Here is a 16,831-nt window from a genome sequence, read left to right as displayed (position 1 = left end):
TGGGGCTTCAATGGCCATCTCCTCGACTGGATCAGGGACTTCCTTTGTGACCTGGGCCAAGTCCCTGCCCTCTCTGTGCTGTTTACTCATCGGCAAAGTAGTGGCTGTGACGGCATGTGACTAGGGCCAATTATCCATTTAGACACAACTGACACCTACTTTGTTCTGGGAAATTTAATACTGTGACAAAGTTCTCTAAAATAGGCGCCTGCGCCACCATACCCCACCATCCAGGGAACAGGCACCTGCGCCACCATACCCCACTGTCCAGGGAACAGGCGCCTACGTCACCACACCCCACCATCCAGGGAACAGGCGCCTACGTCACCACACCCCACCATCCAGGGAATAGGCGCCTGCGCCACCACACCCCACCGTCCAGGGAATAGGCACCTGCGCCACCATACCCCACCGTCCAGGGAACAGGCGCCTACGTCACCACACCCCACCGTCCAGGGAACAGGCGCCTACGTCACCACACCCCACCGTCCAGGGAACAGGCGCCTACGTCACCACACCCCACCATCCAGGGAACAGGCGCCTACGTCACCACACCCCACCATCCAGGGAACAGGCACCTGCGCCACCATACCCCACCGTCCAGGGAACAGGCGCCTACGTCACCACACCCCACTGTCCAGGGAATAGGCACCTACGCCACCATACCCCACTGTCCAGGACAGGCAGGCAGGGCAGGCTAGATCTCGTACCGACACCTGTGCACGCCTCCTCCTGGCGCAGAAACCTGTTCTGTACCGAAATACAAGCAGCAGCTGTGGCCTCGGCCACCAGGTGGAGCATGGGGAACACTCTGGGCTCTGGGAGGACAGAGCCAGTGCCACTAGGAGCTGACTGGCTAGGGACGGTTGTCCACACAGACTCTGGCCCCATTCGGGTGGGCCTTGCAGCAGGCGTCCTGGGCCAGAGGAGGGGCCCTGGCATCTATCCAACACCAGGACCTCTCTTTAGGCCTAGGCCAAACTCTTCAGAAGTCACAACGCACAGATGTGGGCCCCGGTCACGCCTCATGGGCTGTCTCTGGGAAGAAAATCTCCCGGCATCGCTGCACTGTGTCCTGAGGAGACACCACGCTGTGGCCAACAGTCCGGGGGTCAGCAAAGATCTCAAAGTCATTCCCACCCTGCACACAGAGGACGGGCAGAGGAGGCATATTTAGGCAGAGTCCCTCTCCACGTTGGCTGCTAAGGACCTGCCCCTCCTCCTGCCCCTTCAGAACTGGCAGGAAGCCCACCTTCTCACTCCTGTCAGACCCGCCCTGACTTGCTGTGTGATGTAGAACAAGTGCCCAGCCCTCTCGGGGCCCCAGCCTTCCGATCTGTGTAACGGGCCTGGTGAGCAATGGCTGTTCTCCAGGAGCCTCCCCAAGAGGTCTGCTGTGTTGCCCCGTGTTCTGGCCTTGACCTGGATGATTTGTGTTGGAGAAGCCACCAGACCTGGCTTCTTGCTGTCCACTGTGTTGGGGGAAACCTGGGGTGGGCCACACTCACAGGGCTGGTCTCGTTCCCAAAGAAGTGGATGGTGTCGAAGCTGTCCTGGTCCAGGCTATCCAGGCAGTAGCGCTTGTCCCAGCCCTCAGGGAAGACGTCAAAGCTGATCATGCCTCCTGTGGGCAGGGGTGGGGACTGTTATTCCCTGCTGGGAGGGGCAGACAAGGCTAACAGAAGGGCTGCTTGTTCATTCATTCATTCAACAACCCTTGGGGATTGGGACACGGGACAGACTTAGGATCCTCAAGGAAGTTATGACACAGGTTGGAGAACAAACAAGACTACAAGACTACAAAGTGGGTGGGGGAAGCTCATCCAGCCAGGGTGGTCAGGGGAGACCTCTGACGAGGTGGCAATGAGCTGGGACCTGAGGCACAAAGTACAGCCCCTGAGACAGAGAACAAAGTACAGTCCCTGAGGCAGGGAAGAAGATGAGTGTCCCAGCAAGGGAGGAGGCTGGGAGAGGCAGGGCGAGGACGGGCAGGCCCTGGGCATCACGTGGAGAGGGAGGAGAGCCTAGGGAGGGCTTTGGGCAGAGGCACACCATGACTCCAGCTCCAGCCTCTCCGGCCACTGGGGAATGGGTGAGGTGGCAGAGAGGAGCCCGGCTGCGTCAGGTCGGTTGGAGGCTGGGATAAGCTGCTGGCAGTGGAGGTGTGGGCACCAGTGGGATTCCAGATGCAGGGCCCTGGGACTTCTAGGAGTTTGGACTTGGGAAGGGGCGGGGGAGAGCATTCAAGGTAGGGGCTCTGGTTTTTGGCCTGAGAAACTGGATGGGCATAGGGCATTTACCACTGAGGTGTGAGGTGGGGAAAACTGGGGGCCAGTAAACGCTGAGCCCCTTCCTGCATCAGGCTCAGCCACCCCCTCTGCCTTGAGTTGGGGAGGGGCTCCTAAAGCTACTGGGGGCCACAGCCAGTGGGGCGGAAGGTTCGAGGAGGGGCCCCGTACCAGGCCTCCCGAGCCCTCTGCAGGGTGGACGTACCTCGGGAGAACCTCAGCCCTTTGCCAGCAAACTCTGTTTTCAGGGCTTCCACGAACTTCTCCCGGATCTTCTCTTTCTGCAGAGGGGAGGGAGCAGATGGCAGCTCAGAGAACCTGCTGTGTGCCAGGCTCCATGTGAGCGTGCTGAGCCTTCTAGGTGGGCTGAGAGTGTCCCAAGCTGTGAAGAAATGTTTCCACATGGCCGAGGCTGGCTGCACCTCCCGTCTCTGGAGAAAAAGGCTGGTCACTGGACAGCCCCATGTGCAAGGCCAGCCTCGGCAGGGACTGGCACTGTGACCTCGAGCTGGTTACTCACTCTCTGGCCTCCTCATCTAAGGAAGGGAAGTACTCATCCCCACTTCAGGGTTCTGGAAGACAAGCTGGGTCAAGCATTTACACCAGCTCTGGGCCGGGGCAGGGCACATGGATCAGGAAGGTTCATGCTCCTCCAGTGCCAGAAGGCGGCAAACAAGAGCCAAAAATACTTGAGAAGGACCAGGGCTCGGGGTGGGGAGTTAGTGTGTGGCTCCCCAACCCCATGCCAGGCATGGTCCATGTGCCACCTCATCCAGTCCTCATGACAGACCATGGGATGGGAACTGTTATTACCCTCACCTTACACATAAGCAAACTGAGGCACACAGTAATAAAGCTGTTTTTCCAGGTTACGAGGCAAATGGGTAGAGTTGGGACTGGGAACCTGGGTGGACAGGAAGGGATCACCTCTCAGCACGTGTGTGTGGGGGAGTGGTTCTTTGCCAATGACCAGTTGTAATTACTCCAACAAAAAAAGTCCCGTGGCTGGGCGCAGTGGCTCACGTCTGTAATCCCAGCACTCTGGGAGGCCAAGGTGGGCAGACCACTTGAGGCCAGAGTTTGAGACCAGCCTGAACATGGCAAAACCCTGTCCTTACTAAAAAATACAAAAATTAGGCCAGCGTGGTAGCTCACGCCTGTAATCCCAGCACTTTGGGAGGGTGAGGAGGGCCGATCACAAGGTTAAGAGATCAAGACCATCCTGGCTAGCATGGCGAAACCCTATCTCTACTAAAAGTACAAAAATTAGCTGGGTGTGGTGGCTCACGCCTGTAGACCCAGCTACTCGGGAGGCTGAGGCAGAAGAATTGCTTGAACCCAGGAGGCGGAGGTTGCAGTGAGCCGAGATTGTCCCACAGCACTGGGTGACAGAGCGAGACTCCATCTCCAAAAAAAAAAAAAAAAGGGTATTTCTTTGCGAGGTGCAGTGGTTCACACCTATAATCCTGGTGCTTTGGGAGGCTGAGGCAGAAGGCCCACTTGAGGCTAGGAGTTCAAAACTGGCCTGGGAGACACAGTGAGATCCCATCCCTACAAAAAATTTTAAATTTTAAAAATTAGCCTGGCATGGAGGAATGCACCTGTGGTCCCAGCTACCAGGAGGCTGAGGTGTGAGGATCGCTTGAGCCTGAGAGATCGAGGCCGCAGTGAGCTAGGACTGGATCACTGCACTGCACTCCAGGCTGGGCAACAGAGTTAAGACCCTATCTCAAAAACAACAATAATGACAAAAAGTATGCCGTGTGCCGGGCATAGGAGATCCAGAGGAGAACAAGCCACAGAAATCCCTGCCCTGATGGAGCTTACAGTTCTGGGACAGGGACAGACAGTAATTCGGGTTTTGAAAGTAGATGGTGGAAGTTGTCCAAGGCTGCTTGGGGAGAAATAAGGTAGGGGAAGGAGCAGGAAGTGCAGCAGTGGATGTGATACTCTGGGAGGCCCCACTGGGAAAAGGACAGGAAAGGTGATTTGAAGGAGAGGAGGGACGAGCTGGGCCTGAGAGAAGTGTGCTCTGGCAGAGGCACAGCACTCTAGAATCAGCCAAGAGGCCATAGCTGGAGCAGAGGGCAGGGAGAGCCACCGAACAGGTCAGAGAATGATGGAACGATGCGGACGGGCCAGCGTGGAAAGGTTTGGATGGGTGGATCACTCCACCGCCGAGAGGGAGGGAGGCGGTGGGGAGAAAAGCAAAATGCACATCAACGTTCAGCAGGGGCAGCACAAACAGAGGTGAGAGGACCTTGGTGTGTTCCAGGAATAGAAAGTGGAACTTGAAGGGCACAGAGAGGAGACGCAGCGAGCCGGAGCCAGGCAGAGCCCTCAGGGCTTGGGGCACCATAGCAGGGGGCTAGAACATCATCCAGCTGGCAACGAGGAGGCAAGGAAGGATTGTAAGTGAGGGGCAGGGCTGGGGGGTGAATGTGGCTGATGCATTTGAAGGGTTCTAATGGGCCAGGCGCGGTTGCTCATGCCTGTAATCTCAGCACTTTCGGAGGCCCAGGCAGGTGGATCACCTTAGGTCAGGAGTTCAAGACCAGCCTGGCCAACGTGGTAAAACCCTGTCTCTACTAAAAAAGTACAAAAATTAGCTAGGTGTGGTGGTGCACACCTGTAATCCCAGCTACTTGGGAGGCTGAGGCAGGAGAATCGCTTGAACACGGGAGGTGGGAGTCGCAGTGACCTGAGATCATGCCACTATACTCCAGCCTGGGTGACAGAAGGAGACTCTTATCTCTCTCCCCCCGCCAAAAAAAAGAAAGAAAGGTTCTCAGTGGCATTGCCGGAGAGCAGGCTGGCAGGGTTATGCAGCGGGTAGGGAGGGACAGAGAGGAAAGTTGGGGCAACCTGGGGCGGGGGAAAGCGGTAATCTAGAGTGGGGTCTCAGTTCTGCAGATGAACAGATTTGACACTGACTCGAGAGGCTGATGAAATAGGAGCTGTTGGACCCGATGTGGGTGGGAAGGTGGGAATGATGCTCCCAGGTGTTGGCCTGGCTCAGTGGGTGGCTGCTGGTGCTGGTCACCTAGGAAGGGGGACCAGCAGCGTTGGAAAGATGCACGTGTGTCTACAACAATGGCACACGGTAGGTGCCTGAAAGGGTATCAGTTAAATCAGAACACATCCCCCCAGTCTATTTTACCGATGAGAAAATAAAGGCTCAGATAAATTGAGTGACTGAGGCCCTACAGGCCTAAGGTTGCATAGCTAGTGGTACCTTGTCCAGTTCGGAGAACTCGATCCGTTCCTCCAGGGTGCAGCTCCGGCCGATGGGCGAGATGTTCAGCATGCCATTCCGGAACTCAATGAAGGTTCCACTGGTGGTGAGGGAGGGCGGGGAGCCAGAGAGAACCAGAATGGCCCTGAATTAAAATCTAGCCCCACCTGGGACCCCAGCCTCCTAGGACTTCAAAGGGGAAAATAATCCACACTCCCCGTAAAAAATCAGGGGCCCAGGTATCTCCAGGCTCCCTCTGAGGGACCCACACTTCTCCTCCCTCAGGCCCCAGGTTCTGGAGACCAGGCTGGTGGGACCTCACCGCTTCTTGGGCAGCCTGAGCAGGGCCATGTAGCTGAGGCAGAAGTTGATCAAGTCCTGCAGCAGCTCCTCCCCCAGGTGGTTCTGGATGGTCTGGCCAAGGAACACAGGGCTCTGAGCGTGGCCTGGGCTGCCTGACCTGAGACAGGCACAGTGTCTCTCCCCCAGCCCCGGACAGAAGGCACCCTTGGACTGCTCCACTATGGAAAAGCGGGGAGCCCCTGGCTAAGCCCTGGGGGACACTGACCTGCTTGGAGAGCAGTCGTCCGTGCTTATATTGCACTGTCCCGTTCTCAGCAAACACATAATCAAACTTCTCAATGACTTCGGGGTCACATAGAGGACAGGAGGAAGAAAGACTGTGAGACCAGGTCTGTGACCCCACAGGCAAGTAAAGAGACAGGAAGCCCACACCCTTGGTTTCGTATTCAAGGGCCATTTGTTCAATCTGAGGCTGCAACCTGCTTCTCCAGCCTTTCTCCTTCTGCAGTTTGGTTTTCTTCCAAAGAAGCCAGTCACACCTGTGGGCCTCTGCACACAGGCATCCATGCAGGTCCTTCTGTCAGGACCGCCCTTCCCTGGCTTCCTTGCCACTCATCCTCCAAGATCCAGCTTCCTCCTCTGGAAGCCATGCAGTACTCTCTGGCAGAGAGCATCATTTATACTCTGTGCTCCCCTGCCCCTCTGCAGATGAGCTTCCTTCTGCTCTACAGCTGCCATCGCACTGGGTTCTCAAGGCTGGCTGCATGGGAGAGTTGGAGGTTTCAGCTCTGGCCGCCAGGAGAAGCAGCTGGAGTGGGTGGGAGGTGGGAGGCGCAGGGAGCACAGCCCAGAGGCTGTTGTGGGGTCTGGGTGGCACGTGGTTACCTAGACTATGAAGGCATGGTGGAGATGGAGACAGAGGGGACAGGGAGATATTTTGGGGTTTGCTAAACAAGAGGTGGGGAAAAGGAAAAATTCGAGGAAGTTTCTGGCTTGAGGAATTGGAGGTACCCACTTTGACTGGTTTGAGACCAGGAGCTCTGAGGTCCAATCAATTTTCTGGATAACTTCAGAGTCGTCCTCTGTTAAATGGGATGATCACGCCTACTCTAAAGTGTGATTGTGGGGATTAAATGCAATGGAATAACATTAACACATGATCATTTTTGACAAATGGTAGCCATCATTGGTTCTGCCCTTTTTTTTTTTTTTTTGGAAGCAGAGCCTCATTCTGTCACCCAGGCTGGAGTGCAGTGGCCTGATCTTGGCTCACTGCAACCTCCACCACTCAGGTTCAAGTGATTCTCCTGCCTCAGCCTCCCGAGTAGCTGGGATTACAGGCATGTATCACCACACCCAGCTAATTTTTTGTATTTTTAGTAGAGACGGGGTTTCACCATGTTGGGCACGCTGGTCTTGAACTCCTGATCTCAAGTAATCCACCTGCCTCGGCCTCCCAAAGTGCTGGGATTACAGGCGTAAGCCACCATGCCAGCCAGTTCAGCCCATTTTAAAGATGAGGAAATCAAGATTCAGCAGGCAGAAATGAGAATGTAAACTGCATAAGGGCAGGTTTTGCTTGCTTTGTCCCAGCTATTTCTCTAGGGCCTGGCACAATCCCTGGCAATAGGAGGTGTTCAAGTGTTTGTCACATCAGTGAGGGAACTATCTGGCTGCTCTCTCTCTACTTCTGCCCCACAGAAGCAGGACCGGCTCTTTGAAGATGCCCAGGAATCTCTCAAACTCCCCACTCCCTCTACCCCCAGTCTCACTCTTACCTTCATCCCCGTCACCCAGCTGCTCAGCGATCTTAGAGTAGTCAGAGCCGCCCACCACACCGATCTGCACTCTACTTCGCAGCTTCTGCAGGAAGGCGGCCACCTCAGGGTCAATTTTCTATGGGGGGAGAGGGGAAGCATAGCATTCTGGTTTTCAGCATGTCTGGGACCTCCACTTAGCCCTCACTTAGTGCTCAGAACCCAGGGAGCCCACGTTCTAACTGGATCTGAAGCAGTACGAAGCTTAGACACCAAAAATTAGACAGGTTGGGCACCATGGCTCAGGTCTGTAATCCCAACACTTTGTGAGGCCACGGCAGAAAGATTGCTTGACCCAGGAGTTTAGAGCCTAGGCAGCAAAGGGAGACGTCATCTCTATGGAAAAAAAAAAAAAAATTTATTTTTGGAGACGAACTTTTGCTCTGTCGCCCAGGCTGGAGTGCAGTGGTGTGATCCTGGCTCACTGCAACCTCCATCTCCCATGTTCAAGTGATTCTTCTGCCTCAGCCTCCTGAGTAGCCAAGACTACAGTTGCCCAACACCACACCCAGCTAATTTTTGTATTTTTAGTAAAGACGGGGTTTCACCATGTTGGCCAGGGTGGTCTCGAACTCCTGACCTCAAGTGATCTGCCCCCCTCGGCCTCCCAAAGTGCGGGGATTACAGGCATGAGCCAGTGCGCCTGGTCTTTTTTTTGTGTGTGTGTGTGGTGGAGTCTGGCTCTGTCACCCAGGCTGAAGTACAGTGGTGTGAACTCGGCTCACTGAAACCTCTGTCCAGGCTGGAAAACAATGGCGCAATCTCAGCTCACTGCAACTTCTGCCTCCCGGGTTCAAGCGATTCTCCTGCCTCAGCCTCCTGAGTAGCTGGGATTACAGGCGCCTGCCACCATGCTCAGCTAATTTTTTTTTTTTTTTTTAATTTTTAGTGGAGACAGGGTTTTGCCATGTTGGCCAGGTTGGTCTTGAACTCCTGACATCAGGTGATCCACCCACCTGGGCCTCCCAAAGTGCTGGGATTACAGGCATGAACCACTGCGCCCAGCCCATGCCTGGCTAATTTTTAAAAATTTTCGGTCGGGCGCGGTGGCTCATGCCTGTAATCCCAGCACTTTGGGAAGCCCAGGCGGGTGGATCACCTGAAGTCAGGAGTTCGAGATCAGCCCGGCCAACCTGGCAAAACCCTGTCTCTACAAAAGTTAAAAAATTAGCTGGGCGCGGTGGTAGGCGCTTGTAATCCCAGCTACTCAGGAGGCTGAGGCAGGAGAATCGCTTGAACCCGGGAGGTTGAGGTTGCAGTGAGCCGAGATCACGCCATCGCACTCTAGCCTGGGGGACAAGAACAAGACTTTGTCTCCAAAAAAAAAAAAAATTAGCCAGGCATGGTGGCACTCGCCTGTAGTCCCAGCTACTCCAGAAGCTGAGGCAGGACAATCACTTGAGCCCAGGAGTTCGAGGCTGCAGTGAGCTGTAATGGCGCCACTGCACTCCAGACTGGCTGACAAAGCGAGACCCTGTCTCTAACAACGATGACGAAATAGCATCACAATCAAGTTGATTCTTGAGGAGCCAAAGAACAACAACAACAAAAATAGCCCCACAAAACAATGTTTAATATTTGCTCTGGGCAAACAGATCCAGATAAAGGCCTGGAGGAAAGCCACACCACAGTAACCACATTACCTTGGGGAGGGGGGCCAGGCCTGGGATCCTGGTGTAGTCAGAGGGGACTTTACCCTTCTCTGTTAGGTTTTCATTCTTTACCAGGAGAGTGTGATCATGAATATGTGTACAATTAAAAATTAACTTTCAAAAGGCACTAAGCACAGAGGCTGGCCCGTAGACAAATTAATAGGCTGTTCTTATTCAGGTTGTTATGTTTGTGGAACAAAAAGTCAGAGGGAGGCATCAGAACTGCGCCTAGGCCCTGCCACCTTTGTTCCAGATCTTTTATTTATTTATTTGTTTGTTTGAGATGGAGTTTCACTCTTGTTGCCCAGGCTGGAGTGCGATGGCACAATCTTGGCTCACTGCAACCTCTACCTCCTGGGTTCAGTCGATTCTCCTGCCTCTGCCTCCTGAGTAGCTGGGACTACAGGCAGGCCATGCCACCACGCCCAGCTTTTTTTTTTTTTTGGAGACAGAGTCTCGCTCTGTCGCCCAGGCTGGAGCACAATGGCACATTCTCGGTTCACTGCAACCTCTGTCTCTCTGGTTCAAGCGATTCTCCTGCCTCAGCCTCCCGAGCAGCTGGGATTACAGGTGCATGCCACCATGCCTAGCTAATTTTTTGTATTTTTAGTAGAGACGGGGTTTCACCATATTGGTCAGGCTGGTCTTGAACTTCTGACATTGTGATCTGTCCGCCTCGGCCTCCCAAAGTGCTGGGATTACAGGCATGAGTCACTGAACCCAACCTCATTTTTGTATTTTTAGTAGAGACAGAGTTTCACCATGTTAGCCAGGCTGGTTTCGAATTCCTGACCTCAGGTGATCCGCCCACCTCGGCCTCCCAAAGTGCTGGGATTACAGGCATGAGCCACTGCAACTGGCCCACCTTCGCTCCAATCCTGCCATCTTCCTCCCGGACCCACCCCTGCAGGAAGGCAGAGCGGGCTGATCCTTGAGGCCCCAGGGCCCAAGCCAGGGTAATTTCATCTGGGACCTAAGAGAGGAGGCTAAGACCTGGGTTCCCATCAGCCACTGCCCAGTAAAGCCCATCCCACTGTTCCCCCACGCTACAAGACCTGTCGGTTGGTCCTTGAGGCCCCCAGACTGGAGGGTGGGTTACCCACGGGGAGGGCACGAATGAAACCTGCTTACTGATGCATCCAGCTGGTGAGGGGGCATTTGGGGACTCACTCACAATGAGACCCAGTGGGAGAAAAACTGAGCAGAGGTAAGAGGCTCAACACAGCGAGTCTTTAGAAGAAAACCACACTCTTACCCTCACTATGCCTCAGTGTCCTCACAGCAAACAGACTAGGCCTGAAGCCTCTCACCTACGGGTGGGTAGAGCCCATAAACGAATTTGAAAAGAAGCCCTCTCTGCTCCACGACTGGGGGTGGAAGGTAAAGTGGATGATAGGGCTTCAGAAACCAGACCCAGGCCCAGGCCTGCAAAGGTCGGGGTGGGAAGACTCTGAGACCCCCTGTCTCCCACCAGATGGTGACTGACACTTGGCTGCGTGCTTGTGTGCCTGGAACCCCGGTTCAGAAGTCAGCTCTGACCACTGGTGCGTTGTAGGGCTGAACTAGGGTGGGATCCCCAGCTCAGGAGGCTGGGGCCTCCGGGAGACAGGCCCTAGGGGCATGTGAAAGCATCTGGGGACAGAGGGAGCTAGGCCCCTGATCGCAGCCTCTTCCCTCCAGTACTGGATCCTACCCCAACACTCCCAAGCAGAACACAGGCAGGGACGCTGCTGGGGCAGTGACGTGGAGGGCCAGGTCCCCTCACTCCCGGTGGGTGGCCCCGGATGTCAGGGGGCCGGGTACTGCCGCATGCTACACTCGGTCCCGGGGTGTCCACGGTCACTCTGCTGCAGATCCCACACTCAGCCTTGGGGGTGTCCGCGTGACACTCCCGGCGGGAGCTTCCAAACTTCAGGGTCCTACCTGGCGAGCCGGCGTGAGGGTCCCGTCCACGTCAAACAGGCAGAGGACCCGCTCCTTCCTGCGGGCTCCCTGGGCGGTGACTGCCATGGCTGCAGCTCCGCGCCCGGGGCGGAGTCTGGAAGATGCAGCCGCAGAAGTAGCGCAGGGAGAAGATTCGACAGGGCGGGTCTTTAGGGGGCGGGGCCAGCAGACGGCCTGATTGCGCCGAAGGGGCGTGGTCTCGGCGGACGGAAGCGGGGGCGGGACCTGAGTTGATTCTGATTGCTCTTGGAAGAGGCGGGCGAGGCATAGGGCGGAGCGCAGCCCTCCAGGTTCGATTGGATTCCTCCAAACAAGACGGAGGCGGGGCCTGAGCCTGGGCCCGGCAGGAAGTGAGTGAACCCGGAAGACAGGGGAGGGGCCAGAATTGGCGGGTTGATAGTGATTGCAACAGGCCGATTAAAGGGCTGGGTCGGGCGGGGCCTCTACCGTACTGTGCAGTGCCTGGTGGGCCAGGCGGGACTAAAAGAGCCGAGGTCGCTCTCCACTCTCACAAGACTTGTGGTCATCTCTTTGCCTTACAAATTTTGAGCTGTAGGAAATCTCCTGAGCCGGGCGCTGTGGCTCACGCCTGTAATCTCAGCAGTTTGGGAGGTCGAGGCGGGCGGATCACCTGAGGTCGGGAGTTCAAGACCAACCTGACCAACATGGAGAAACCCCGTCTCTACTAAATATACAAAATTAGCCGAGCGTGGTGGTGCATGCCTGTAATCCCAGCTACTCAGGAGGCTGAGGCAGGAGAATCGCCTGATTCCAAAGAAGCCAGAGGTTGCTTTGAGCGGGAAGCTGAGGTTGCTGTGAGCCAAGATCGCGCCATTGCACTCCAGCCTGGGCAACAACAGTGAAACTCTGCCTCAAAAAAAAGAAAGAAAGAAAGAAAAGAAAAGAAAAAGAAATCTCCTGAAGGCCTTTGTTCAGGCTTTGGACTTTGCCAAATTGCCTTCCCCAAGACCCAGCTCTCAGGGTCTACCTCCTTGGAGACCTTCCCAGATTCTTTTTTTTTTTTTTGAGACAGAGTCTCGCTCTGCCCAGGCTGGAGTGCAGTGGTGGGATCTCTGCTCACTGCAACTTCCACCTCCCAGGTTCAAGCGATTCTCATGCCTCAGCCTCCCGAGTAGCTGGGACTACCGGCGTGTGCCACCATGCCCAGCTAATTTTTGTATTTTTACTTATTTTTATTTTATTTTATTTTATTTTTTGAGACAGGGCCTTAATTTATTTATTTATTTATTTATCTTTGAGACTGGGTCTCACTCTGTTACCCAGGCTGGAGTGCAGTGGCGCGATCTCGGCTCACTGCAACCTCTGCCTCCCGGGTTCAAGCGATTCTCCTGCCTCAGCCTCCCGAGTGGCTGAAACTATAGATGTGCCACCACACCCGGCTAATTTTTTTTTTTTTTTTTCCTGAGATGGAGTTTCGCTCTTGTTGCCCAGGTTGGAGTGCAATGGTGCGATTTCGGCTTACCACAACCTCTGCCTCCCGAGTAGCTGGGATTACAGGCATGCACTACCACGCCCGGCTAATTTTGTATTTTTAGTAGAGATGGGGTTTCATCATGTTAGCCAGGCTGGTCTCCAACTCCTGACCTCAGGTGATCTGCCCGCCTCAGCCTCCCAAAGTGCTGGGAATGCAAGCGTGAGTTACCGTGCCCAACCAACCTTCCCGGATTATATTCACAAGTATTTAACCATTGCATTGACTTTGGAGTCAGTTCCAGGTTGTCTTCCCGGCTCCACCACTATGGGACCTTGGACAAGTCACTTCACCTCTCAGAGGCTTTGTGTCTTCACCTATAAAATGGGATGAACACCACCTACTTTGTAGGGTTGTTTTTCACATGAAAATAAATAACAGGCCGGTGCAGTGGCTCACGCCTGTAATCCCAACACTTTGGGAGGCCGGGATGGGCGGATCACCTGCGGTCAGGAGTTTGAGACCAGCCTGGCCAACATGGGGAAACCCCACCTGTACTAAAAATACAAAAATTAGCCAGGCATGGTGGCAGGCGCCTGCAATCCCAGCTACTTGGGAGGCTGAGGCGGGAGAATCGCTTGAACGTGGAAGGCGGTGGTTGCAGTAAGACGAGATCATGCCACTGCACTCCAGCCTGGGAGACAGAGCGAGACTTCACCTCAAACAAACAAACAAACAAACAAACAAAATAAATAATAACTGTAGAGTTGGATGCGGTGGCTCACACCTGTAATTCTAGTACTTTGGGAGGCCAAGGTGGGTGGATTGTTTGAGCCCAGGCGGTCAAGATCAGCGTGGGCAATACGGCAAAACCCTGTCTCTACTAAAAATACAAAAAATTAGCCGGGCGTGGTGGTGGGCACCTGTGGTCCCAGCTACGCAAGAGGCTGAGGTATGAGAATCACCTAAGCCCAAGAAGTTGAGGCTGCAACGAACCAGATATTCCCACTGCACTCCGGCCTTCAGGGTCTCAGGAGTGAGACCCTGTCTCAAGGGGAAAAAAAAAAAAAAAAAGGTGCGGATCATATGAGCCGGCAATTCAACTTTTAGAAAACAGGAAAAGAAGGCCAGGCGCAGTGGCTCACGCCTGTAATCCCAGCACTTTGGGAGGCCGAGATGGGCAGATGACGAGGTCAGGAGATCGAGACCATCTGGCTAACATGGTGAAATCCCGTCTCTACTAAAAATACAAAAAATTAGCCAGGCGTGGTGGCGGGCGCCTGTAGTCCCAGCTCCTTGGGAGGCTGAGGCAGGAGAATGGCGTGAACCCAGGAGGCAGAGCTTGCAGTGAGCCGAGATCCGGCTACTGCACTCCAGCCTGGGCGACAGAGCAAGACTCCGTCTCAAAAAAAAAAAAAAAAAAAAAAAAAAGCAAGAAAATAGAAAAAGGAAAAATACATGGAATTGTTTAAATGAACTAAGACCCATCTAGAAGATGAAATGCTATGAAGCCATGAAAATCTGCATTGTTTGTGTGCGTGTGTGCGTGCGTGTGTGTGTGTGTGAGAATAGGGTCTATCTTATCCAGGCTGCTCTCAAACTCCCGGCCTCAAATGGTCCTCACGACTCAGCCTCCCAAAGTGTTGGGATTACAGGCGTGACCCACCGCACCAGGCCCCCATACACAATTCTTGTTTTTCTGACCGGGTAGCTATGGTGTCCTGGAGAGATCACTGGAGTTGGAATCAGGAGAACTGCAGTTTGGCCCTGGCTAAGTATAAGGACTTGGACAGGTCACCTTTCCTCACTGGGCTTCAGTTTCTTTATATCTAAGGAGGATATAAACCCCACCTGATAGAACTATGAAAGGTGAGATAGTAAGAACTGATGCTGGCCAGGCGTGGTGGCTCATGTCTGTAATCCCAGCACTTTGGCAGGCCAAGGCGGTGGACCACGAGGTCAGGAGTTTGAGACCAGCCTAACCAACATGGTGAAACCCCGTCTCTACTAAAAATACAAAAATTAGCGAGGCATGGTGGTGCATGCTTGTAATCCCAGCTACTCAGGTGGCTAAGGCAGGAGAATCACTTGAACCCAGAGGTTGCAGTGAGCCAAGATCACACCACTGCACACTCCAGCCTGGGCGACAGAGTGAGACTCTGTGTCAAAAAAAAAAAAAAAAAAAAAAGAACTGATGCTTATTAATCCTCTACTATGGGCTGACCACTATATAGGACACTTGACCAGGTTATCTTCACTTTCCTGTTCATGACTGAAGAATTCCTAGAAACAGGTTAAGTGCAAATTCCTGGGCCCCACCCCTGGTGCTTGGATCCAGAATGTCTGGAATGTGGCCCACTGGGCAGGAGGAGTTTTTGTCTCCTATGGACTGGATCCACCTTTCTAAAAACAAAGATAAGCACCCTTGGCCCCTTAACAAATGGGCTGCTTCTTACAAATCCCTTTCCTACAGTCTGTCCCTAAATTCTCATCACAACCCTTTCCACATGATGAGGCCACTGAAACTCAGAGAGGGAGAGTTATTTGCCCTGAGGTACAGACCCAGGAGGACCAGGTGGGGGGTACCTGTGGCTACCACTGTGTCCCTTTAAGAGGAAGGCTCATCCCTGGCAACCGGTGCTCAGATGGGGACCAGGGGAGGCCTTGGGGAGAGAAGAGCAGGACTGGTGCGAGGGAAGACTGGCCAGAAGGGTGACTTGAAGGGACCCAGAGGAAGCCAGGACTGAAAGTGGAGGGCCTGAGACCTGAGCCTGGCAAGAGTCTGCTATGAAGGTAAGACCCTGGGCTCTTCTGGGCCAGATGTATGGCTGAAGTTTGGAGGTTAGTGACTTTCATGTTTGGTTTGGGTGTTTCACTTACTTTTCCCAACACATCTCTGAAGAGAGTACCCTTATACTCAATTTCCAGAGGTAGGTACTGACATCAGAGAGGTGCAGTGGCTTCCCTAGGGTCACACAGCACAGTCAAGATTCCTCCTCAGTCCCGTCTTGCCAAAACCCAGGCTTTTCCCTGGCTCCTGGCTATTGGTAGGAAGCCATGTGTCAACATGTCCAAGTACCGGAGCTGTGAATGCTCTTTTTCTGTACCTGGTATGTGACTTGTTGTATTTGGGTGCTCCAGGCCCAAGGGGCAGCCTCTGTGTAGTGGGGTTTACAGGCTGGCTGACAATTCCTGCAGCTCTCCTCCCACTAGTGACTTTGGGCAGGTCCGTCCCACTCCCTGAGGTTGTCGTTCATTTACAAATGGGGTCAACACCCTCCTAAGGCTGTGTAGTTAAGAAGCCTAGGGGCAGCAGGGGAGGTGTGCTGTGTGCTGAGGTTGGGGGAGACTGTGGATTTTGTTTGTTTGTTTTAGATCTGTTGCCCAGACTGCAGTGCAGTGGCAGCATCTCTCACGATCTCCGCTCAATCCAACCTCTGCCTCCCGGGTTCAAGCGATTCTCCTGCTCCCGAGTAGCTCGGGTTACATACCACCACACCCAGCTGATTTTTGTATTTTTAGTAGAGATGGGGTTTCACCATGTTGACCAGGCTGGTCTTGAACTCTTCATCTCAGATGATCCGCCTGCCTCGGCCTCCCAAAGTGCTGGGATTACAGGCGTGAGCCACCTCGCCTAGCCGTTTTTTTTTTTTTTTAACTTTCACAATGCCTGCAGTGCTTACATTGTCTTCACAATAAACAAGTCCATAGAATCTAAACAAGCTGAAGGGCGCATACTCAGATGGCTTTCTGGGAGGTAGAGGCTGTTGCTGGGTTGGCTCAGGCCCTCTGGGGCTCTCTCAGCCAAAGTCAATGGGGACAGATACGGCCCAGGCCACAGCACTGTTCCACCTGGGGGTGGGGAACAGGAGCTGCAGCCTGGCAGCTGGGGTCAGTGGTCTCTGCAGGTCAGAGCTCAGCCCAGGACTGTAAGAACTTGGGCAAGTCTCTCTTCTGACCTTGAAAGCCAGGGGTGGAGAGCGGAGTCACACTGGGAGGGACTCAGAAAGGATCCAACACATAATTTGCATTCTCCAGATGAAGAAACTGAGGCCCAGAGAGGGGAAGGCCTTTGTTATGGTCTCAAAGTCTGGGGCTCACCCCATGACAGGCCCTGCCCTGGGAGGTACTGGGCTGGCTGGTGGGAGGGTGCTGGAGGC

At 54.1% G+C, this 16,831-nt stretch overlaps 1 protein-coding gene across 1 annotated transcript; it reads right to left on the bottom strand.

The window, feature by feature from the left end:
• Window positions 1-156: 156 nt before the first annotated feature.
• Window positions 157-11,376, bottom strand: PMM1 (phosphomannomutase 1). The gene is made up of 8 exons (XM_007975917.3): window positions 11,219-11,376; window positions 7,605-7,722; window positions 6,092-6,168; window positions 5,846-5,937; window positions 5,524-5,623; window positions 2,494-2,569; window positions 1,509-1,624; window positions 157-1,141 (listed from the first exon to the last, which is right to left on the bottom strand). The coding sequence occupies exons 1-8, from the start codon at window positions 11,303-11,305 to the stop codon at window positions 1,019-1,021; spliced, it is 789 nt and encodes a 262-aa protein (XP_007974108.1). The 5' UTR covers window positions 11,306-11,376; the 3' UTR covers window positions 157-1,018.
• Between the last annotated feature and the right edge of the window lie 5,455 nt (window positions 11,377-16,831).

Source organism: Chlorocebus sabaeus, chromosome 19 (genome assembly GCF_047675955.1).
Source record: "Chlorocebus sabaeus isolate Y175 chromosome 19, mChlSab1.0.hap1, whole genome shotgun sequence".
Taxonomy (NCBI): domain Eukaryota; kingdom Metazoa; phylum Chordata; class Mammalia; order Primates; family Cercopithecidae; genus Chlorocebus; species Chlorocebus sabaeus.
The sequence above is the reverse complement of the archived record's forward strand: the minus strand, read 5'-3'. Positions and strand labels throughout refer to the sequence as shown.